Here is a 25,451-nt window from a genome sequence, read left to right as displayed (position 1 = left end):
CCCAAACCAAATCAACATATGGCAAATTTGACATCAAATGAAGTATGGTTTTCCATAATGACATTCCTTTAGGATGGAAAATGGTGTGAGACATGCTATTGCAAGCTGGATCTTTTGTTGATGCAGGAATGGGGTTGCAAAGCTACCATAAACTTTGGTAATTTTGATCATTAACAGAAAATCTATGGCAATCTATCGTAACTTTGGGAATTTATACTTGAATAACTTTTAAAAAACATATTCATGTATAGTATTCATTTTTTATATCTGTGTCCATATTGTCCATGAGTTTCTAGTAGATAAACCATATGATTCAAGAAAATAGCCTAATTAATGAAAAAAAAATCACTAAATTGATGGTTTATATTTAGGATAATGTTTTACAGCTTTGACATTCTATTTTCATCTTATTTAATTATTTCATATATTTTACATGTGATAAGGCCACAGAGGGACAGATATAAATACAGACGTCTGTGATAATCTTTTGTACCCAAAAGAGCCACTAGATGTCTTGTGATAGATTACATAAAATCCTTGAAAGATACTAAAATTCTGGTAGATTACTGGTAAACTTCAAAAGTTTCCAGTAATATACCCTCCCTTTACAACCTTATGCAGGAATTCAGAGAACAGTAATATACCCTCCCTTTGCAACCTTATGCAGGAATTCAGAGAACACTGTATGGCCCCAAGTCATCTTGTAATTGCATATTGAGCAATTGTATACAAAGGAATAGAACGTTTCCAAGGACAACAGTCTCAAACTCATTGTGTGGGGGTAATGGGTAAGTGTAGGCGATCTAGGTTAATAGCTATATACCAATATGCTAATGTGATCATTGTGAACACATTGCACGAACATAGCTGTCCATACATGAGTCGGGACTATTGGACTGCTTGTCATTCTATTTTTGAGAGAGCTATCCACTAGGTGGGGCTAATTTCACACACATACCTCTGTATGACTCCATTTCCAGGGAATCCTCTGTAGCTAGAGAGGCTCATATAAAATGCAAAGGATCACACCCATCATAATTGGTCTCAGCTTTTCGAGGGAGGACATCTTCCTTCCATCCAGCTATTTTCAAAAGCTAATTTGATTATATCTAAGTCTTATGATGATATAGAAATACATTCTTAAACTAAAGTCTACTTAAAGTTTGTAACAGTGCCCACAATAAATACCATTTAAACAGCACAGCAGTGCAATGACAGAAGCATCATCATTCTAATCCAAAAGAGTACCTTTTATGTGCCAAATGTTTAATGGTGGCCTGGTCTTATTTTGAGGGGTGCCAGTTGCCCCCGAGAGTGGAGGGGTGAGCCCTGGTCTCATGAAGATGGATAGTTTTGACTGAAATCATTTTGGCATGATCCACTAGTAGTAACAGATAGTGTGCACTGTAAGCAAATCCCTCACCCAGTCAATCCCATGACCTTGGACGGGACCACACAATTAGGAGGCAGCGGTGCCATGGAATTCCTAATGGATGGTTGCACTTTATGGAGCCATTTGTTAATGCCACCTCAATTCAAGTCATGACAGATTTGGATGCCGCACTGAAGTGTTAGCCTAAACAGGGAAAACTCTGTCCCAATGTTGCCAATTCTTTTCGCTGCCATAATTGAATGCAATGCTTAGGCTTCAGAGGCTGCATTTACACAGGGAGCCCAAATCTGATCTTTTTTTGACCAATCAGGTCAGCTCTGAAAAAGAGCTGATATGAAAAGATCTGATGTGATTAGGCAAAATACCAATTAGTGGGAAAATGAGCAGAAATTGGCTGGCTGTGGAAAGTAATGTGGAAATGAACATAAACATTGTTTATGACAATTTCAGGAGTATGCAATTCATGAGTGTGACCTGTGACCTCATAAAATTTGAGGACTAAGAAGGTTATCGTTTTTGATTTAAATAGCCTAGCATTGTAAAGTCGTGTGTGCATCATTTTGGCATGGTAAATGCCAATATGCAATTCATTAAATTGTATGGTTTATTACACAATGAATTATGAAGGTGTTAACCCCCAAAATGTGTTTTAATACAATTTCCACAGTCACATTTTGGGTTCACTTGTAGGATTTTCATGTGAACATATAATTCCTGAAAATAAATACAGTGCCTTCGGAAAGTATTCAGACACCTTGACTTTTTCCATATTTTGTTACGTTACAGCCTTATTCTAAAATTGATTAAATACATGTTTCTCCTCATCAATCTACACACAATACCCCATAAAGACAAAGCAAAAACAGGTTTTAATTTGTTTGTGTGCAAATGTATTAAAAATAAAAAACAGAAATACCTTATTGACATAAGTATTCAGAACCTTTGCTATGAGACTCAAAATTGAGCTCAGGTGCATCCTGTTTCCATTGATAATACTTGAGATGTTTCTACAACTTGATTGGAGTCCACCTGTGGTAAATTCAATTGATTGGACATGATTTGGAAAGGCACACACCTGTCTATATACGGTCCCACGGTCCTCTGTAGCTCAGCTGGTAGAGCATGGTGCTTGTAACGCCAAGGTAGTGGGTTCGATCCCCGGGACCACCCGTACACCAAAATTTATGCACGCATGACTGTAAGTCACTTTGGATAAAAGCGTCTGCTAAATGGCATATTATTATTATTATTTGACAGTGCATGTCAGAGCAAAAACCAAGCCATGAGCTCGAAGGAATTGTCCATAGAGCTCCGAGATAGGATTGTGTCAAGGCACAGCTCTGGGGAAGGGTACCAAAACATTTCTGCAGCATTGAAGTTCCCAAAGAACACAGTGGCCTCCATCATTCTTAAATGGAAGATGTTTGGAACCACCAAGACTCTTCCTAGAGCTGGCCGCCCAGCCAAACTGAGCAATTGTTGGAGAAGGGCCTTGGTCAGGGAGGTGACCAACAACCCGATGGTCACTCTGACAGAGCTCTAGAGTTCTTCTGTGGAGATGGGAGAACCTTCCAGAAGGACAACCATATCTGCAGCACTCCACCAATCAGGCTTATGATAGTGGCCAGACGGAGCCACTCCTCAGTAACAGGCACATTACAGCCCGCTTGGAGTTTACCAAAAGGCACCTAAAGACTCTCAGACCATGAGAAACAAGATTATCTGGTCTGATTAACCCAAGATTGAACTCTTTGGCCTGAATGCCAAGCATCACATCTGAAGGAAACCTGGCACCATCCCTACGGTGAAGCATGGTGGTGGCAGCATCATGCTGTGGGGATGTTTTTCAGCGGCAGGGACTGGGAGACTAGTCAGGATCGAGGGAAAGATGAATAGAGCAAAGTACAGAGAGATCCTTGATGAGAACCTGCTCAGGACCTCAGACTGGGGCGAAGGTTCACCTTCCAACAGGACAACAGCTCTAAGCACACAGCCAAGACAATGCAGGAGTGGCTTCGGGACAAGTCTCTGAATGTCCTTGAGTGGCCCAGCCAGAGCCCAGACATCTCTGGTTAAACCTGAAAATAGCTGTGCAGCAACGCTCCCTATCCAACCTGACAGAGCTTGAGAGGATCTGCAGAGAAGAATGGGAGACACTCTCCAAATAAAGGTGTGCCAAGCATGTAGCTTCATACCCAAGAAGACTCGATGCTGAAATCGCAGTCAAAGGTGCTTCAACAAAGTACTGAGTAAAGGGTTTGAATACTTCTGTAAATGTGATATTTTTGTATTTGTAATAAATTAGCAAAAATTTCTAAACTGTTTTTGCTTTGTCGTTATGGGGTATTGTGTGTAGATTGATGTGGCGAAAAAAAAGATGTTTTAAACATTTTAGAATAAGGCTGTAAAGTAACAAAATGTGGAAAAAGTAATGGGGTCTGTATACTTTCCGAAGGCACTGTACCTGCGAATTAATCGCCTCTTAGAAATCATAAGGCGAGGGTGAGTAGGTTAGGCAACATTTCATATGATGAGGCGAGATGCCCGAGTAGGGCGTTCAATACAGCGTCGGGCGAAGTATCCTATTATAGTCTGGTCGAGATACCGGTGTGTGAAGTGTGGAGGTCTGCATTATTCTGCCGTCTGCTGATGTCGTGCAACAATGTAGCAGTTTTCTGTTTTACTTCATGATACAATTGTATCCTCAGTGGCAACAATAATTTTGCGCGAACAGTTCAGAACATACGAGATCACTAAACGCACTTTTGTATTTATTTTATTTTTTACAATCAATCTGCGCATCCTTCTCTCGTCATTCCATACAGTCCTTCTCGTGAGTCGGGGCAGGTGCATGGATGCGTTGTCCTAACAACAAGTAAGTGATGCCGTGAGCTGCTCTTCAAATAGGCTACCTTACATTTTGTTAACTGGATATGTTATTTTTCTCAAAGCCCGCAGCATTTAAAGGTAGGTTATGATGGTGTCTGCTTGAATGCCTAGGCTACTCTCTATTCAGTGCATGCTTTCTATTTTGTCACTGGATTCTAAGCGGAATGCCCTCCAGTATGGCTCTAAATCAGCAATGGGATTTCTATATACTTCAGCGTTCACTGGAAGTAGTTTTGAATATTTTATTTAGATTCACTAAGGTGACCTTATCTGGGATACCAGAAATGACATAAAAAATGGACAGCAAAATCAGGAAAAAAAAAAAAAAAACGTTGTTTATAGCTAATACTTGGTTAAGACTCAATTTCAAATATTAAGTGTGCTTTGCATCCCGTTAAAATTGAGTGCAGGCTGTATCATACATGGGAATCATATATGGGACTAACATGGATCACTGCTAGTGGGCACTATTCTTCACAATTGCCTAAACTTAAAGGGATAGTTCACCCAAATTACAAAATTACGTATTGGTTTTCTTACCCTGTAAGCAGTCTATGGACAAGGTATGATAGCAATCCATGCTTTGGTTTAGTTTGCCTGGCACTGTTTCCACATGCTAACCTTTTAGTATTTGTGGCACAAATACTATTCGAATCATGGGACCGATAGTAAAGTTTTTCGCACATCATGTCCAAATCATCCGAAGTATCTGAAATGTATTCTGAAGCTCAACAAAGTCACTTAGATAATTTAAACATGACGCGCGAAAAAGTATATCGGTCCCATGACTTGAATGGGCTTTGTGCCACAAATGCTAAAACGTTAGCATGTAGAAACAGTCCCAGGGGTACTAAACTGATACTAAACCATTGCACACTGCGTGACTCTGTTGTTTACCCCTGGCTGAACGTGGTGTGCAACTTCAGGAAGTATTGTAGCATTAGCCACCCTAGCATGGTGTTGGAAAATTGTGTTTTATTAAACCGAAAAAAGTACAATTTAGCCAAATGTCTATATATATATATATATATATATATATATATATATATATATATATATATATATATATATATATTGTATAGGCCTACAGTTTGGGGGACTTTATTGGAAAATTTTGAACAAGACTTATTTCCCGCCTTTAATCTATTACTAGTGTCTAGTGACTGCATTTGATTCTGGGCAGTGTGCCGCTAACAGCTTTGCTTCCTCTACTGTCCGACTGCCCCATACTGGGCTCAAACCAGTGAACCTCTGCTTCGCAACACACGTGACGGCCCTCCTTGACAATGTTCCAACGGGTTAAGCCACCAATTGGATGGCTCCACCCGCAACATTTCAAGCTAGTTGTAGAGTGTGTTTACGGCACGTTCTTAAGTCCGTTACACTCACCCCTTCTAAACTCGCTACACAGCCACCTACCCCGGCCGTTGAGCTGAGTCCAACTGTCGATCCAGGTCACAGGCCCTCCTTGAAAACATTCCAACGGGTTGACCCACCTAAAAGGTACCAATTGGATGGCTCCATCTGCAACATTTCAAGCTAGCTGTGGAGTGATCTTACGGCACATTCTTAACTCTGTTACACCTATATGCAGACTACGCTGTTAAGAGTTAGAAAAAGTAGAATACACAAGGTGCAATTTCGAAATGTGGTAGTGCATCAGCAGTTTTTCAATAGTTCTGTCAGTCAATGACAGTCACTCAAATAATCCTCACTAGATGACTGAGCATACATAGGGCCCCCATATCTTTTTTTTTGTCACTCTCACTCAGATATCATATGGACATGGCAAAATGTACATCACTGGGGCTGAGCTCCCTGCCCTCCAGGACCTCTATACCAAGCGGTATCAGAAGAAGGCCCAAAAAATTGTAAAAGACTCCAGCCACCCAAGCCATAGACGGTTCTCTCTGCTACCGCACGGCAAGCATTACCAGTGCACCAAGTCTGGAACCAACAGGACCCTGAACAGCTTCTACCCCCAAGCCATAAGACTGCTGAACAAGACGCTAAATAGCTCATCAAAAGGTGACCCTGACTACCTGCATTGACCATTTGTTGCACTAATTCTCTTGCACTGAATCTATGCACACACACTCACACATACTTACACTGACACCCCAACACACATACACACACTACATACGCCCACACACACATAACATGCACACATAACACGTAACATGCGCACACATGCATACTGATGCCACACACACACTCACACACATACACACACACACTTTCACACTCACCATGTACGTCACTTTACCCCTACCTACATGTACATAGCTACATCAATTACCTCGTACCCCTGCACATCAACTCGGTACTGGTACTCCCTGTATGTAATATCTATGCTATTTTTACTTGTTATTGTTACTCATTATTGACTGTGTATTTATTCCTTGTGTCACTATTTAATTTTTTTCTTAAATTTTTTTATCTTCATCTTTTACTCTGCATTGTTGGAAAAGGACCCGTTAGTAAGCATTTCACTGTTAGTCTGCACCTGTTGTCTACCAAGCATGTGACAAATAACATTTGATTTGTATGATTAAATGCTGTTCAAATGTCCTATGAATGAAATAATATGCGGATTGTCAACATATGAAGTGTAAAAAATATGGTTGTGTTTGTACTGGATGATTAAATGCTGTTAAAATGTCTTATGAATGAAATTAAAATGCAATGTGTCTCTATATCACCTACTACAATACAGTCCTCAAATGCACATTTTCTGGAGAGAAACATCATGGGCATGTATTCCAATCTGCTTTCTTATGCTTTAAGGAGCTACACATTTACATACTGAGAATATTGTGGTAATATTAGATTAAACTTAAATATAACATTTTCTAAATGTTCTTGAAATGTTCTGAGGACCTCCAGGAGGTAAAATGTATATTGCGTGAACATCAATGGAATATTATGTTAAACCTAAAACAACTATGCTATGAACGTCATAAAAACTGACTTATTTGGAAATTGTGGAACATTGTGCAACATTTTGGGAGTGTTCTGTGCAATTTTTATATGTGAATATCACAAAATGTTTTCTGGGAATGTTCTTGTAACATCAGGTGAATGTTTTTTGTGAATGTTTTTGCACCCTGAAAGAAACATTGTAAAATCATCTGCACAACTGGACCGTTTTGTTTTGTTTTGTGAACATATCTTTTGTGATGTCAACACAATGTTCTCACCAGACTGTTCCCACAATATAATGAAACATTCTGGGGACCTTTAAAGAACAGATTAAATATTTTCTAGGAACATTCTTGCAAAATCAGGCGAATGTTTTATACAAACATTCTATAATCATCAGCACAACTGGACAGCTTTTGTGTTATGAGAACATTTGTTGCAACCTAACAAATGTTCTGGGAACTTTCACAGAACAATTTTGGTTTGCTGGGTATACTCCTTCAAAGAATTTGGCAAGTTCACAATCGGAAAGAGCATCTCTTGACAATCTCTCCTACCAACACAAGTAGAGCATTACCGTGATGTGTTGTCTCAACCACTCAGCCCCCTCCCTTCTTGATTTTGACACATGGTGTCATGTTTGTGTGTTCTTCTCCCATATAGGTTGGGCTCCTGTTGAGGGGGATCAGAGACAGATCCACACCACTGGGTGTGGAACCATAGAGTACAGAGAAGAGTACAGGCCGTTCCAATCAACCCAACTGGTGTAGGTAGGTAGGTAACTAGGTAGGTTGGTCCAGCCCAGGCTCCAGGCTATGTCTCACTGGCTGTGGGACAGCTATTCCATACTGAGCTGAGAGGGACCTGCCTGGCTGGGGACTACAGGAACAGACATGGGGCTGGGACAATCCAACAAGGCTCCCGTCACCGATGACACAGAGGAGGGTGAGTAATGACCCAGCCTGTTATAAAGTGGGCAATGGGGATTATTGGAAATTTCTCATTTTGGATCTGTCTTCTCCGTGTGTACTCCAGTAGCCTCTATATCAAAAATGAATACGATAGATTGAACAAACAGATGAAGAAGATACAGTACATAAATGGAAATGTAAGCATCAGTAAAGCCACGGTTACTAACAGATTTCTTAAAGTCTCAAAAGGTAGCTATGTGTTTCTGAACAGTGTAATGGTAGTTATCATTCAGGTATGCCGACATTGTGTCATAGAGATCATATAATTCCTATAATATAGTGTTCTATATGTAATTATGCACTGTGTTGGGCTTATATACTAGCTAAGTGGAATTCAACATCGTTGAATGTGACAAGTCCTCTAGATTGAATTCACTCACTTTGGCAAAAACCTACAGAGTTAAGAGTACATCAGCAATTTAAGGGCTGTCACTGGGTCCCCTTTTAATTAAAGCCATTATGTTTTTCTCTATATTTTATGTAATGAATCATCTGTCATCTGAGGGTGTTTTACATTTTGGAAGCCAACAAGTGATGATCTAAAGTTTCTACAGCTAACCTTCTTCACTCACTAGAATACAGTTACTGTAACAGTTTATAGAGAACAGGGGTTAATCAGTGGATGTAGGCTAACGTGTTATGAAAATGGTCAGCAGTATCATATTAATGAAGGTGTCAAAGCATTAGCAAATTATTATTTATTGGTAGGTCAGCTGTGACAGACAGAGTGAGTGCTCTCCTTTTCAGAGAAAAACACACATACATGAAAAGCTAACAACATACCTGTCCCTATAGATACATGTATATATGTACACTATGGACATTGTTTGCTGTGACTCGAGCCACGTAGTTATCTTATGCCGTTGCCAGAGTAATGGTCATACATTTCTTTCAACATTTGTTATTTCCTTACATTTGAGCTTCTGCCATCGATCCACCTATTAGAAAGGATAAATTACCATTGATGAACAAAGTCATCACCTCAGAAATAAAAGTCATGTCAGACTTGGAATTGTACTTGGGAGTTCAAAAAAACTGGAGTGCTCCTTGACGTTGTTATGGCTTTGACATTGCAGCTGAGTGTTCAATTTTCCAATGCCCCGAATTTACTGCCTGGGCACCTGTGATTGGTGTTGGCCAGAGAAATGACAGGGATAATGACAGATAGAGAGCCAGAGAGAGAGAGAGAGAGAGAGAGCCAGAGAGAGATTTAGTACATCAACAGGACTGAGTGCTTTATAAGTCTATTAAGAATGGGATTGGGAAGTAAGTGTTCCTGTTTACAGCAGACACACATTCAGTCAGAGATCCCAACAATAAAGATGTAAATTACTGTACGTCATTATTTATTGACTCTCACGCTGGGGTAATCTTAAAAACATCCCTCGAGAGTAGAGATGTGGTAATAATAGCAGAATAAAACCTCAGCTGTCTTGGACTGATGATGTCGCTGTTGTTGATGTCATTTATTACCTGGGACATTGATTGGTAGATTGAATGTGACTTTGATTGCTGGATTACGTTTTTCATTACTCAGTTGGCTAAGGTCCCTGGAACCAAAATCATGTCATGTGTATTACAGGTAGGACATGACTTTGTTCTCTTGACGATCATGCTAAAGCTGTGACCTGTCCTCCCACCCTCCCTCCCTCCGTTTGTCTGTCTGTCCCCTGGGGCTTCCACCTCTCGTTAATGGGCACGCCTGTCTGGTGATCATGCTTTATTCACGCTCCGGCTGACTGGGACCCATGGGTTCTGTTTCAGTCGCCACAGCAACCTCATGACTTCCTCAGCCATGGCTGCGTGCTAGTGTACATGGGGCTCTGCTAGAGCTTCCTGCCTCTGTGAACATCAGAGAGAGAGGAGAGGGGGGTGGAGGGGGGGGGGGGGGAAGACAGACAGACAGAAAGAGAGATACACTGAGAGATACAGATAGATAGAGAAAGAGTAAGTAACTGGCACTGCAGCCTCTGTCTCTTTGCACCTGACATGACTGCTCTGCCTTCCTCCCAGTCAAACCACAGCTGTCCTTCCATAAAACCCAATCAGAACCAGAGTTAGGGTCAGAGCCTGTAGCGAACAGTGAAACACAAATAGCGGAGAGGGGAAGTGCCACTGATACATGACTAACAGAGCATGTCATTAACTGTCACATCCAATCCATCCGCTCGGAGGGGATGTGAGGTGTCGCTGCTCGGCAGGGGTACACCGGCCAGGTCACATGACTGGGCCAGAGAGTGGGTGGCAGCTGCATGGCACCCTGGGAGATGGCAGATAGAGAGAGGGATAACCCTCTGTTCCGGTTGCCATGGCTGTGAAGACAGGCCACAACTGGTTCCAATTGAATAGAAATGTATTTTGAGATTAGACCGATAACGGGTTTCGGTCAAATTGGGACTGGGAGCAGCTGCGTCCTGCACCCCAAAAATCTGACAGGAAACAAAGTACGTTAGGATGGCTGGGGGGAGTTCCAGAGGAGGGCTATGCCGCCCCTACGTTAGTTTGGGAATATTGCATTTTTCAAAACATCAGAATTACCTTTTTTTCCTGCAATCTAGAGCAATAATCATTATGCTTAATTCTATGTAAAAAATGATAATTTTTCAGCAAATCTAAGCGTACCTCTTGAGCTGTCTGTATCCTCCTGACTGGTGGTTATTTTCTTGAAGAAACTAAATATGCTTCTCTGCATCTCTGCTAAAATCTGGGTAAAAGATTGAATTGAAAGGAATGTGTTTTATTCAGTACATTTAGTTATTGCTTGCCACCAGGCATGCCAGATAAGATAGTTAGACAAGCTAGCTACTCTAACTTCATTGATAGCCTGAAATGGCTTCTTGGCAGCTAGTTATGAGGTTGGGAGATTGGGAACCTATCTGGGCTAGCTAAAGCCAACTTCATGAAATTGGAAGTTGACTAGCAGTATTACAGAGAAACAACAAACACAAATTTAACAAAAGAACGTCATATTAAAACATTATACAATGCCTTCGGAAAGTATTCAGACCCCTTCACGTTTTCCACATTTTGTTAGGTTACAGCCTTATTCTAAAATTGATTTAATTCAATCTACACACAGTACCCCATAATGACAAAGCAAAAATAGGTTTATAGACATTTTTGCTAATTTGTTTAAAATAAACAACAGAAATATCACATTTACATAAGTATTCAGACCCTTTACTCAGTACTTTTTTGAATCATGTTTGGCAGCAATTACAGCCTCAAGTCTTCTTGGGTATGACTCTACAAGCTTGGCACACCTGTATTTGGGGAGTTTCTCCCATTCTTCTCTGCAGATCCTCTCAAACTCTGTCAGGTTGGATGGGGAGCGTCGCTGCACAGCTATTTTCAGGTCTCTCCAGAGATGTCCAGTGGTCTAAGGCACTGCATCGCAGTGCTAACTGTGCCACTAGAGATCCTGGTTCGAATCCAGGCTCTGTCGCAGCCGGCTGCGACCGGGAGACTCATGGGCGGCGCACAATTGGCCCAGCGTCGTCCAGGGTAGGGGAGGGAATGGCCGGCAGGGATGTAGCTCAGTTGATAGAGCATGGCGCTTGCAACGCCAGGGTTGTGGGTTCGATTCCCACGGGGGGCCAGTATAAAAAAAAATATATGTATTCACTAACTGTAAGTCGCTCTGGATAAGAGCGTCTGCTAAATGACTAAAATGTAAAATGTAAATGTAAATGTTAGATTGGGTTCAATTCCGGGCTCTGGCTGGGCCACTCAAGGATATTCAGAGAATTGTCCCGAAGCCACTCCAGCATTGTCTTGGCTGTGTGCTTAGGGTCGTTGTCCTGTTGGAAGGTGAACCTTCGCCCCAGTCTAAGGTCCTGAGCGCTCTGGAGCAGATTTTCATCAAGGATCTCTCTGTACTTTGCTCCCTTCATCTTTGCCTCGATCCTGACTAGTCTTGCAGTTCCTGCTGCTGAAAAACATCCCCACAGCATGATGCTGCCACCACCATGATTCACCGTAGGGATGGTGCCAGGTTTCCTCCAGATGTGATGCTTGGCATTCAGGCCAAAGAGTTCAATCTTGGTTTCATCAGACCAGAGAATCTTGGTCACCTCCCTGACCAAGTCCCTTCTCCCCCGATTGCTCAGTTTGGCTGGGCGGCCAGCTCTTGGAAGAGTCATGGTGGTTCCAAACTTCTTCCATTTAAGAATGATGGAGGCCACTGTGTTGTTGGGGACCTTCAATGCTGCAGACATTTTTTGGTACCCTTCCCCAGATCTGTGCCTCGACACAATCCTGTCTCTGAGCTCTACGGACAATTCCTTCGACCTCATGGCTTAGTTTTTGCTCTGACATGCACTGTCAACTGTGGGACCTTATATTGACAGGTGAGTGCCTTTCCAAATCATGTCCAATCAATTCAATTTACCACAGGTGGACTCCAATCAAGTTGTAGAAACATCTCAAGGATGATCAATGGAAACAGGATGCACTTGAGCTCAATTTCGAGTCTCATAGCAAAGGGTTTGAACTTAAGTAAATAAGGTATTTCTGTTTCAAAAAACCTGTTTTTGCTTTGTCATTATGGGGTATTGTGTGTAGATTGCTGAGGATTTTTATTTATTGAATCCATTTTAGAATAAGGCTGTAACGTAACAAAATGTGGAGAAAGTCAAGGGGTCTGACTACTTCCCAAAGGCACGTTACAGTATATTTTAAAAACAGGACAAATCTGAGGGGGCCCCTGTGCCCCATATGGGCATGACATTTCTGACTTAGAGTGTTGTCAGTGTATGTGTGCTGAGAAGAGATGGAAGACACAGAGCAGGAAAGTGCTGAAAGTCAGCTGAAATGTGTATTTTGTTTTTTGTAAAAGCATAGTGTCATCTTCTGCGCTAAAATGTAAACAACCTTTTATTTCTCTCCGCAAGTTCATTTTGTATGAAGGGAGCAGCCTGTCTGCATCTAATTGTGCCATTATTGTAATGAGCTGAATGAAACAATTTACACAGCCAAAATGACTTCCCATTTAGATCCTTTTCCATTTGAGATAATAACACTGCCTCACAAACGTTAAAAAAGACACCGAATGTCAATTGTTTCTAGTGCCATTTAGATTTTCTCATACATACTCTATGCATTACAACAAGAAATTGTATGCTGTTTGCCTGCGTATATGACAAAAAGAGATGCTCCTCTTTTTTCCACAGTCAATTTTGACCAATTCCAGATCCTAAGGGCTATCGGGAAAGGAAGTTTCGGGAAGGTAAGTCTGTTTCGGTAAATTGCTGTGTCCAAGAGCAGCAACCTGCTAAGTCAACTTCTTGTCATTCAAACACACACACACACGCGCACACACACACACACACACACACACACACACACACACACACACACACACACACACACACACACACACACACACACACACTGAAGCTGCTATCATGGTTGGCTCATTATGTAACTATATACAGTATCTACACTTGAAATAATCAGTTCTTAGTTGTCTTGACAATGGGAGCCACAGATGCAGTAGAACAGTACTTTCACATTTTATCAAAGCACTTTCTTACAGCTTGTGTTTACATATAAGTCAAACCACAATGCAATGATCAGTAAGAAACCCATTCAGTAAACTCAGTTGATAGCAGGATGAATGCAGAGCTATTATCTGTTTCTCTCTAGGTGTGCATTGTGCAGAAGAAGGACACGAAGAAGATGTATGCTATGAAGTATATGAACAAACTGAAGTGTGTGGAACGGAACGAGGTCCGCAATGTTTTCAAGGAGATGCAGATCATGCGGAACCTCGAGCATCCTTTCCTTGTCAACTTCTGGTAAGGCTCACTGTGTGTGTGTGTGCGGGGGGGGGGATCTGACTCTCACCATGAAAGTGTCAGAAGCTTGAATGCACTCTCCAATCTAACATTTATGTTTGCTCAGCCATGGCTTTGACGTATAGAATGGAGGAGGACAAACAATACAATGAAGTAGAACAAAACCTCAGACTTTTTGTCTTTGAAAACCTGTGGGTAGTGATTTGTGAAGGATTATTGAAGTAAGTACATTGTAAAGTTAGTCATAAAAATTCAGATTTTTACACTGGTAGTATCTCTCACTGTGAATCATTCACTTCACATTTATGAACAGTTGAATGTTTTAACGGCGTCATTCCTTCCACATATTTGCCTTTTATAGAGATAGGGTCTTGCTCATAAACCAGAGTATAGACCTCAGAAAAAGGAGCTGATGACCACTAAAGCTTCTGAGTGTCTTTGGCACACGATGACCTCCCGAGTGGCGCAGTGGTCTAAGGCACTGCATCGCAGTGCTAGCTGTGCCACTAGAGATCCTGGTTCAAATCCAGGCTCTGTCGTAGCCGGCCGCGACCGGGAGACCCATGGGGCAGCGCACAATTGGCCAGCGTCGTCCAGGGTAGGGGAGGGAATGGCCGGCAGGGATGTAGCTCAGTTGGTAGAGCATGGCGTTTGCAATGCCAGGGTTGTGGGTTCGTTTCCCACGGGGGGTATAAAAAAATTATGTATGCACTCACTAACTGTAAGTTGCTCTGGATAAGAGTGTCTGCTAAATGACTAAAATGTAAAATGTAAATGTTATCACCCTTGAGAAGCTAGTTGCTAAAAGGAAACGCGCTGGCCTGAGACCGGGCGCTAAGCTAGCTGCATCTGGATTGACTGGTGGAGGGACTGAGGGACTTCTTCTGCTAGCTTGCTCAAAGTGTTTAAAGTCCCCGCCAAAAGTGTTACCTTTTTCCGGGCCTGTGTTTTATTGGATTTATTATCCCACACAGCAAGCAGCGTTCGTCTGATGGCTCCATTCTTTTCCTACGGGCCCGCCGCTGGACGTTATTTATTCAGTCATAGATAGAGTGAGTCCCTGCTTGCTGCCAATGCTGCCTAGAATAAGAGAGAGAGAGAGAGAGAGAGAGAGAGAGAGAGAGACACACACACTAGGCATCCGACCCAGAGCCCGACTCAGCTGCACAGCACTCACTCTGCCAAGACAAGCATGTATTTTTACTATTGATGATGCAGAAGTAGCCTACTCAGAGACAGACAGGGCCTTTATGGAAGCTGGCTGGTCTGGGCGTCCTCCTGAGCTGTAGCTGTCAGTGAAACTGGATGGAGCGGAAACACTGATGGAAGAGATTTTATTGAAGGTGAATTTTCTGTCTCACTCGCATCCTGTGGTGAGCATCACAAGTCAGGAATTGCTTTATTGAATCCACAATGAAGAAGAACAAGGACTTGAAGTTAATGAAGTGCATGGACAAGAATGGTCATTGGCATCAGTGAAGTAGTGAAGTGTCTCGCGTCTTTCATTCAACATGCTTATTTTGTCATCGTCTCAATGCGTCAAATACAGTTTTCCTCTATTTGTCCTTTATTTAACCAGGAAGGTCACCTGCATACAGTAAACAAGCCAAATAGTCTTACTCCCATACATGACATGTAATTTCTCTCTAGTCAACAATCTGCTATACCTTGTGTCTCAACCAACCCAGGGAGTGATCCACGACCCAGAATCCCTTTACTGCACACTGGGGTCTCTCTACATAACATCACCGTCCACACATTCTCTTGGTTTATGCAAACATCACGTTATGTTACAGGACACTACTTCTGGCAGGTTGTCAGGTCAGTTAGTGGAAGGTCACAGTGCTGGGATGGTCTCACCGAGGGGGAGGCAGCTCAGTGGACTGCAGGTGAAGCGTGTTAAGGCAGAAGACAGTGGCGTGACCTTGATGCCTCATAGCTTGCGCCTCATCAGCGTGGGCTGCTGGGATGGGGCGTAATTTCTCCCCACGGTCGACAGCAATAGCCTCTGACTGATGGGAGCTGTCAGTCAACCAGGGGGCCGGAATCAATGTGACACCGTCACATTGGGGGGACTCATCCATGTCTGTTCTGCAGAGGCAGGCTTAAGTCAGCTACTTCTGAGATGGCCTTAGTTCTGTGTGTGTGTGTGTGTGTGTGTGTGTGTGAGTCCGTGATTGCTTTTTGTAGGCTACCTGATTGTGAAAGCTTCAGATAGGCTAATTGACATCATTTGAGTCAATTGGAGGTGTACCTGTGGATGTATTTCAAGGCCTACCTTCAAACTCAGTGCCTCTTTGCTTGACATCATGGTAAAATCAAAACAAATCAGCCAAGACCTCAGAAATCTTTTTTTGGACCTCCACAAGTCTGGTTCATCCTTGGGAGCAATTTCCAAACGCCTGAAGGTACCACGTTCATCTGTACAAACAAGAGTACGCAAGTAGAAACACCATGGGAACACGCAGCCGTCATACCGCTCATGAAGGAGACGCGTTCTGTCTCCTAGAGATGAACGTACCTTGGTGCGAAAAGAGCAAATCAATCCCAGAACAACAGCAAAGGACCTTGTGAAGATGCTGGAGGAAACAGGTACAAAAGTATCTATATCCACAGTAAAACGTGTCCTATATCGACATAACCTGAAAGGCTGCTCAGCAAGGAAGAAGCCACTGCTCCAAAACCGCCATAAAAAAGCCAGACTACGGTTTGCAACTCCACATGGGGACGAAGATCGTACTTTTTGTAGAAATGTCCTCTGGTCTGATGAAACAAAAATAGAACTGTTTGGCCATAATGACCATCGTTATGTTTGGAGGAAAAAGGGGGTCGCTTGCAAGCCGAAGAACACCATCCCAACCGTGAAGCACGGGGGTGTCAGCATCATGCTGTGGGGGTTCTTTGCTGCAGGGGGGACTGGTGCACTTCACAAAATAGATGGCATCATGAGGAAGGAAAATTATTTGGATATATTGAAGCAACATCTCAAGACATCAGTCAGGAAGTTAAAGCTTGGTTGCAAATGGGTCTTCCAAATTGACAATGACCCCAAGCATACTTCCAAAGTTGTGGCAAAATGGCTTAAGGACAACAAAGTCAAGGTATTAGAGTGGCCATCACAAAGCCCTGACCTCAATCCTATAGATAATTTGTGGCCAGAACTGAAAACGCGTGTGCGAGCAAGAGGCCTACAAACCTGACTCAGTTACACCAGCTCTGTCAGGAGGAATGGGCCAAAAGTCATCCAACTTATTGTGGGAAGCTTGTGGAAGGCTACCTGAAACATTTGACCCAAGTTAAACAATTTAAAGGCAATGCTACCAAATACTAATTGAGTGAATGCAAACTTCTGACCCACTGAGAATGTGATGAAAGAAATAAAAACGGAAATAAATCATTATCTCTACTATTATTCGGACATTTCACATTCTTAAAATAAAGTGGTGATCGTAACTGACCTAAGACAGGGAATTTATACTATGATTAAATGTCAGGAATTGTGAAAAACTGAGTTTAAATGTATTTGGCTAAATTGTATGTAAATATCCGACATCAACTGTAAGTATTCACACCCCTGAGTCAATACTTTGTAGAAGCACCTTTGGAAGCAATTACAGCTGTGAGTATTTCTGGGTAAGTCTCTAAGAGCTTTCCACACAAGGATTGTGCAACATTTTCCCATTATTCTTTTCAAAATTCTACAAGCTCTGTCAAATTGGTTGTTGATCATTGCTAGTCAACAATTTTCAGGTCTTGCATAGATTTTCAAGTAGATTTAAGTCAAACCTGTAACTCAACCACTCAGAAACATTCACTGTCTTCTTGGTAAGCAACTCCAGTGTAGATTTGGCCTTGTGTTTTAGGTTATTGTCCTGCTACAAGGGGAATTCATCTCCCAGTGTCTGGTGGAAAGCAGCCTGAACCAGGATTTCATCTAGGATTTTGCCTGTGCTTAGCCACATTCCGTTTCTTTTTTATCCTGAAAAACTCCCCAGTCCTTAACGATTACAAGCATTCCCATAACATGATGCAGCCACCACTATGCTTGAAAATATGGAGAGTGGTACTCACTAATGTGTTGTATTAGATTTGCCCCAAACATAACGCTCCATATTCAGGACAAAAGTTAATTGCTTTGCCTCATCTTTTGCAGTATTACTTTAGTGCCTTGTTGCAAACAGGATACATATATTTTTATTATGTACAGGCTTCCTTCTTTTCACTCTATCAATTAGGTTTGTATTGTGGAGTAACTACAATGTTGTTGATTCATCCTCAGTTTTCTCCTATCACAGCCATTAATTCAACTCTGTAACTGTTTTAAGGTCACCATTGGTCTCATGGTGAAATCCCTGAGTGGTTTCCTTCCTCTCCGGCAACTAAGTTAGGAAGGACACCTGTATCTTTGTAGTGACTGGGTGTATTGATACACCCTTCAATGTGTAATTAATAACTTCATCATGCTCAAGGGGATATTCAATGTCTTCTTATTTTTTATTTTATTTTCTACTGTACCAATAGGCGCCCTTCTTTGTGAGGCATTGACCTCCCTGGTCTTTGTAGTTGAATCTGTTTGAAAGTCACTGCTTATCTGAGGGACCTTACAGATAATTGTATGTCTGTGGTACAGAGATGAGGTAGTCATTAAAAAATCATGTTACAATATTATTACGCACAGAGGGAGTCCATGCAACTTATTATATGACTTGTTAAGCACATTTATGCTCCTGAACTAATTTAGGCTTGCCATAACAAAGAGGTTGAATACTTATGGACTCAATATTTCAGCTTTTCATTTTTAATTAATTTGTTTAAAAAAACTATGACAAACATAATTCCACTTTGACATAATGCGGTATTGTGTGCAGGCCAGTGACAAACAATCTCAATTTAATCTATTTTAAATTCAGGCTGTAACACAACAAAATGTGGAAAAAGGCAAGGGGTGTGAATATTCTCTAAAGGCACTTGGGGAGTATTTGATACACTGCCGATTTTGCAGGTTTTCCAACTTACAAAGCATGTAGAGGTCTGTAATTTTAATCGTAGGTACACTTCAACTGTGAGAGACGGAATCTAAAACAAAAATCAAGAAAATCACATTGTATGATTTTTAAGTAATTTATTTGCATTTTATTGCATGACATAAGTATTTGATCACCTACCAACCAGTAAGAATTCCGTCTCTCACAGACCTGTTCGTTTTTCTTTAAGAAGCCCTCCTGTTCTCCACTCATTACCTGTATTAACTGCACCTGTTTGAACTCGTGACCTGTATAAAAGACACCTGTCCACACACTCAATCAAACAGACTCCAACCTCTCCACAATGGCCAAGACCAGAGAGCTGTGTAAGGACATCAGGGATAAAATTGTAGACCAGCACAAGGCTGGGATGGGCTACAGGACAATAGGCAAGCAGCTTGGTGAGAAGGCAACAACTGTTGGCGCAATTATTAGAAAATGGTTCAAGATGACGGTCAATCACCCTCGGTCTGGGGCTCCATGCAAGATCTCACCTCGTGGGGCATCAATGATCATGAGGAAGGTGAGGGATCAGCCCAGAACTACACGGCAGGACCTGGTCAATGACCTGAAGAGAGCTGGGACCACAGTCTCAAAGAAAACCATTAGTAACACACTACGCCGTCATGGATTAAAATCCTGCAGTGCACGCAAGGTCCCCCTGCTCAAGCCAGCGCATGTCCAGGCCCGTCTGAAGTTTGCCAATGACCATCTGGATGATCCAGAGGAGGAATGGGAGAAGGTCATGTGGTCTGATGAGACAAAAATATAACTTTTTGGTCTAAACTCCACTCGCCGTGTTTGGAGGAAGAAGAAGGATGAGGACAACCCCAAGAACACCATCCCAACCGTGAAGAATGGAGGTGGAAACATCATTCTTTGGGGATGCTTTTCTGCAAAGTGGACAGGACGACTGCACCATATTGAGGGGAGGATGGACGGGGCCATGTATCGCGAGATCTTGGCCAACAACCTCCTTCCCTCAGTAAGAGCATTGAAGATGGGTCGTGGCTGGGTCTTCCAGCATGACAACGACCCGAAACACACAGCCAGGGCAACTAAGGAGTGGCTCCGTAAGAAGCATCTCAAGGTCCTGGAGTGGCCTAACCAGTCTCCAGACCTGAACCCAATAGAACATCTTTGGAGGGAGCTGAAAGTCCGTATTGCCCAGCGACAGCCCCGAAACCTGATGGATCTGGAGAAGGTCTGTATGGAGGAGTGGGCCAAAATCCCTGCTGCAGTGTGTGCAAACCTGGTCAAGACCTACAGGAAACGTATGATCTCTGTAATTGCAAACAAAAGTTTCTGTACCAAATATTAAGTTCTGCTTTTCTGATGTATCAAATACTTATGTCATGCAATAAAATGCAAATTAATTACTTAAAAATCATACAATGTGATTTTCTGGATTTTTGTTTTAGATTCTGTCTCTCACAGTTGAAGTGTACCTATGATAAAAATTACAGACCTCTACATGCTTTGTAAGTAGGAAAACCTGCAAAATCGGCAGTGTATCAAATACTTGTTCTCCCCACTGTATATGCCTTATCAAAGAAGCCTTTTTCAGGAACCCTTTGGTCCAAAGCCCATTTACTTTTCTATGTAGGGGATTCCACCTCTCAAATAGCTTACTGTGAGATGTGCTGGTTCTAAATTGGCCTGAAGGGTGTTTTCAAACTGCATGTGAGGCAGAACAAACTGACCTGGGTGGGAGCGTCCATGCCAAGAAAACTAATCAGAATCCTAGGCTGGTTGGTGATAATGACCAGGTGGCAGTGAGTGCCACTCTCACAACCTGTTGGGGATGCTAAATGACTCTTTTTCTCTCTCTTGCTCTCTACGTAAGTTTGCACTGCCTCTTATGTGGCTCATTAGAACACTATAGTCTTAGTTCTACAGTAAACTGTGGTGATTGCTTATTGTAATTTATTGAGGCCAAGATGGCAGATGGCCATTGCAGCTAGGTATTCATACATATTCAAAGACACTTGAGTTCTGTAGCATGCATGGTGTGCAAGTAGGGGCAGAATTTGTTTTGCTCAAACTTGTTGATCATTAGTGAATGATCCTGGAGCTAAATGCCATTACCACATCTCAGAGGAGGCCTATCTATTTTAGTCTGATTGGGATGTGTCTGAAGAAACAGTTTCAGAGTGTAACCCTGTGCTACACATACTGTTCAAAGACAGCTAGGACATGGGATAGTGTTGTCTTTGATGTTTCAAAGTTTTGATGCTGTAGAAACTCAGCTGGCTGCATTGTTATTGGGTATTGGAGTGGGTGTGTGTGTGCGGGAAAGTTTGTGTGCGTGTGTGTTCAAGAGTGAAGGGTGGTAATCGTAAACATTTTGCGTCCGGGACGCCTTTTGTGGTAGCTAATTCATCTGGAAACCCCTCATAATCAGAACACAACTCGGGTGAGATAAAAATAGATTTTACTATGAAAATAGTTGAGTCAAATCGAATAAAATGTGATTTGTCACATGCTTCGTAAACAACAGGTGTAGACTGACAGTCAAATGCAGAGAGAAAGAAAATAGGGAAATAATAGAAAAGTAACACATAATAATAATAAAAGTAATAATAAATACACAATAATTAGCAATAACTTGGCAATATACACGGGGTACCAGTACCAAGTCGATGTGCAGGGGTAGGAGGTAATTGAGGTAGATACAGTATATACAGGACCAGTCAAAAGTTTTTACTATTTTCTACATTGCCGAATAATAGTGAAGACATCAAAACTATGAAATAACACATATGGAATCATGTAGTAACCACATTTTTTTAAAACATATCAAAATATATTTTATATTTGAGATTCTTCAAAGTAGCCACCCTTTGCCTTGATGACAGCTTTGCAAACTCTTGGCATTCCATCAACCAGCTTCATGAGGTAGTCACCTGAAATGCATTTCAATTTACTGGTGTGCCTTTTAAAAGTGTATTTGTGGAATTTCTTTCCTTCTTAATGCGTTTGAGCCAATCAGTTGTGTTGTGACAAGGTAGGGGAGGTATACAGAAGATAGCCCTATTTGGTAAAAGACCAAGTCCATATTATGGCAAGAACAGCTCAAATAAGCAAAGATAAATGACAGTCAATCATTACTTTAAGACATGAAGGTCAGTAAATCCGGAAAATGTCAAGAACTTTGAAACTTTCTTCAAGTGCAGTCGCAAAAACATCAAGCGCTATGATGAAACTGGCTCTCATGAGGACCACCACAGGAAAGGAATACCCAGAGTTACCTCTGCTGCAGAGGATAAGTTCATTAGTGTTACCAGCCTCAGAAACTGCAGGCCAAATAAATGCTTCACAGAGTTGAAGTAACAGACTCATCTCAACATCAACTGTTCAGAGAAGACTGCGAGAATCAGGCCTTAATGGTCGAATTGCTGCAAAGAAACCACTACTAAAGGACTCCAATAACAAGAGACTTGTTTGAGCCAAGAAACACGAGCAATGGACATTAGACCGGTGGAAATCTGTCCTTTGAGTCCAAATTTGAGATTTCTTCCCACCGTGAAGCATGGAGGAGGAGGTGTGGTGGTGTGGGGGTGCTTTGCTGGTGACACTGCCGGTGATTCATTTAGAATTCAAGGCACACTTAACCAGCATGGCTACCACAGCATTCTGCAGCGATATGCCATCCCATCTGTTTTGCGCTTAGTGGGCCTATCATTTGTTTTTCAACAGGACAATGACCCAACACACCTCCAGGCTGTGTAAGGGCTATTTGACCAAGAAGGAGAGTGATGGAGTGCTGCATCAGATGACCTGGCCTCCACAATCTCCCAACCTCAACCCAATTAAGATGTTTTGGGATGAGTCGGACCGCAGAGTGAAGGAAAAGCAGGCAACAAGTGCTCAGCATATGTGGGAACTCCTTCAAGGCTGTTGGAAAAGCATTCCAGGTGAAGCTGGTTGAAAGAATGCTACGAGTGTGCAAAGCTGTCATCAAGGCAAAGGGTGGCTATTTGAAGAATCTCAAATATAACATATATTTTGATTTGTTTAACAACTTTTTGGTTACTACATGATTCCATATGTGTTATTTCATAGTTTTGATGAATTCACTAATATTCTACAATGTAAAAAACAGTAAAAAATTAAGAAAAACCCTTTATATACAGTACCAGTCAAAAGTTTGGACACACCTACTCATTCCAGGGCTTTTCTTTATTTTTCACTATTTTCTACATTGTAGAATATTAGTGAATTCATCAAAACTATGCAATAACACATATGGAATCATGCAGTAACCAAACAAGTGTTAAACAAATCAAAATACATTTATTTAAATTGACTGATTTCCTTATATGAACTGTAACTCAGTAAAATCTTTGAAATTGTTACATTTTGCATTCATATTTTTGTTCAGTGTAGGAATAAAGTGACTAGGCAACAGGATAGATAATAAACAGTAGCAGCAGCATACAGTATGTGATTAGTTAAAAAAAGGATCAATGCAGATAGTCCAGGTAACTATTTGGTTAACTTTTTAACTATCTATTTAGCATTCTTACTGCTTTGGGATTTAGTAAGTAGTTTTACTATGACTTTGGCAGTATTTGTACTGTACGAACCAAGTCTCGGGCCATGTGAAGGAACATTTTAAAGGCCCATCTGTTTTGGCATCGGAGATACATTTTTGCTGTTGTCAAGCTCCTGCATTCTCAAATTGCTGTCATTGGGCAGAGATATTTCTTTTTGTTTTAGCTTTAAAGCTATTATCCTGCAATTCTACAACTTTTGCCATGAGGCAGAGAGAAAATTGAAAGCTGAAATTGCAGTACATTTCTGTTAAAAAAAAGAAACATCTTTGGGAATGCAAGAAGTATTGAGTTGAAAAATGTGTAATTGGTAGAGTACTGTGGAAACCAATATCCCTGTGAGCCTCCTAGGCCCTTGTTGCCCAGGGTTAAGAACATAAATTGTAGATTATTCCATTGGGTGTTTCTCAAAATGCATACTACCTTGCTCCGAGCACGCAAATTGGAGCACAGGAGGGTCGGCATATGAGTCCAAATCCAAGTATGCGAAACAGAGCACAGAGGGCACTTCTCGAATGCGTACTCCGTTTGCACATATTTTGAAGCATGCATCGATTCAAGCTTCAATGGAAAGTATGCAAAGAAATATGATGCAACCACTTAAAAAATGATGCAAAAGTTCTTGAAATCAATGGCTGCCATTATTTGAGCTGAAGCGAGAGAAAATACACTCCGACTTCGGAATGAAATGTTACCTATTCACATCTCATATGTTGCCTGACTACAATATGTTATCTTGATACGTTAATAAATACATGCTGTTTTAGTTTTGGCAAATTTACCTGCCTACGTACCGTAGATTGCAATCCCGTAATAAGTCAATAGGGCTAACTGACTAGCTACTACTGTTAGCTAGCCAGATAGCCACGAAGAATTGACATCTATCTTGCATAATATTATTTCTAGTTCACTTTGCCTGTTAAACTATCTGGCTAGCTACATTATTACGATTAACATATAGCTAGATGATAGTTATGAAGTAAAACGGTTGCTTTGTGTATATCTTGTTTCGTCTATTGTTGCCATTGTCCTGGCTGGAAGAAGGTTCAGAGAATTGGGAGGTGAAGCGTGAGGTAATACAGTAGGGGGAGTGCGAGTGCTTCTCAAATGTAATGTTTTATGCATTCTCCATACTCTCATTCTCACAAGAACGTACTCAATAAAACATCGTCGGAGAATGCACTCGGAGCATGAGAGTGTGGAGCATATTGAGAAACACCCGTTGTATTGTATTACACCCTCTAAACGTATTTCCCCCACCCCCGCATCAGATTCTATACTGCTTAGGTTTTACCAACTTCCGACTTTGATAGTGTGCTGTGGGAACAAGAACAATAAACCATCAGTGCATCAGAAGCATAAGAAGCATATTTTCTACTAGATTAAGCTTTCTCCAGTACGCTAAGGACTCTTCGTGCACTATCAATTCCCTGTAGGAACTGCTATTACCTCCTACTCCAGGCCGCTACAGCTAAACCAACCCGTTCCTTCATGAATATTCTGACTGGAGCTAGGTGGGGAAGCTGGCTGGGTCATGTCACTACATTACAGGAAAATAAAAACATTACTTTTCTCCCCCATAAGTGCCCACAATACAAAGGAAACAGGGCAATTAATGTCCCTCTCCTTGGGTAAGTGCTAGTGATAGCGCCCAGACGCTCTCACCTCATTAGACTCCGCTGAGCCAGGAGTATTTACCCAACATCAGAAGGAGCTCTGCACAGCTCACTGAGGATGAGAGAGAGATAGAGAGTACTACCCTGCAGAGCACAGCACTACTGAGACGCTTAGATTTCCTTAGATCTGACTGACAAGCCTTTCTAAACATATCTAACTCACCAAACAAGGTTTTAGTCTTCAGAATGTGTGGCAATCACTTCTCTGGTTCCATTATA

General features: G+C 41.7%; 1 protein-coding gene across 1 annotated transcript in view; it reads left to right on the top strand.

Annotated features, from left to right (window-relative positions):
* The first annotated feature begins 3,913 nt into the window (after positions 1 to 3,913).
* The window catches only part of LOC311136437 (serine/threonine-protein kinase 32A-like), a 71,835-nt gene continuing 50,297 nt past the window's right edge, over positions 3,914 to 25,451 (top strand). The window contains exons 1-4 of the mRNA XM_084170564.1: positions 3,914 to 4,268; positions 7,871 to 8,152; positions 13,350 to 13,405; positions 13,825 to 13,976. Of these exons, the coding sequence (XP_084026690.1) occupies positions 8,101 to 8,152; positions 13,350 to 13,405; positions 13,825 to 13,976 (260 nt within the window). The 5' untranslated portion in view covers positions 3,914 to 4,268; positions 7,871 to 8,100. The remainder of the gene's footprint in view (positions 4,269 to 7,870; positions 8,153 to 13,349; positions 13,406 to 13,824; positions 13,977 to 25,451) is intronic.

The sequence above is a fragment of the Coregonus lavaretus genome (genome assembly GCF_964263955.1).
Source record: "Coregonus lavaretus genome assembly, chromosome: 10".
Classification (NCBI taxonomy): domain Eukaryota; kingdom Metazoa; phylum Chordata; class Actinopteri; order Salmoniformes; family Salmonidae; genus Coregonus; species Coregonus lavaretus.
Note: the sequence above shows the minus strand (reverse complement) of the source record. Positions and strands in the feature narration are given on the sequence as shown.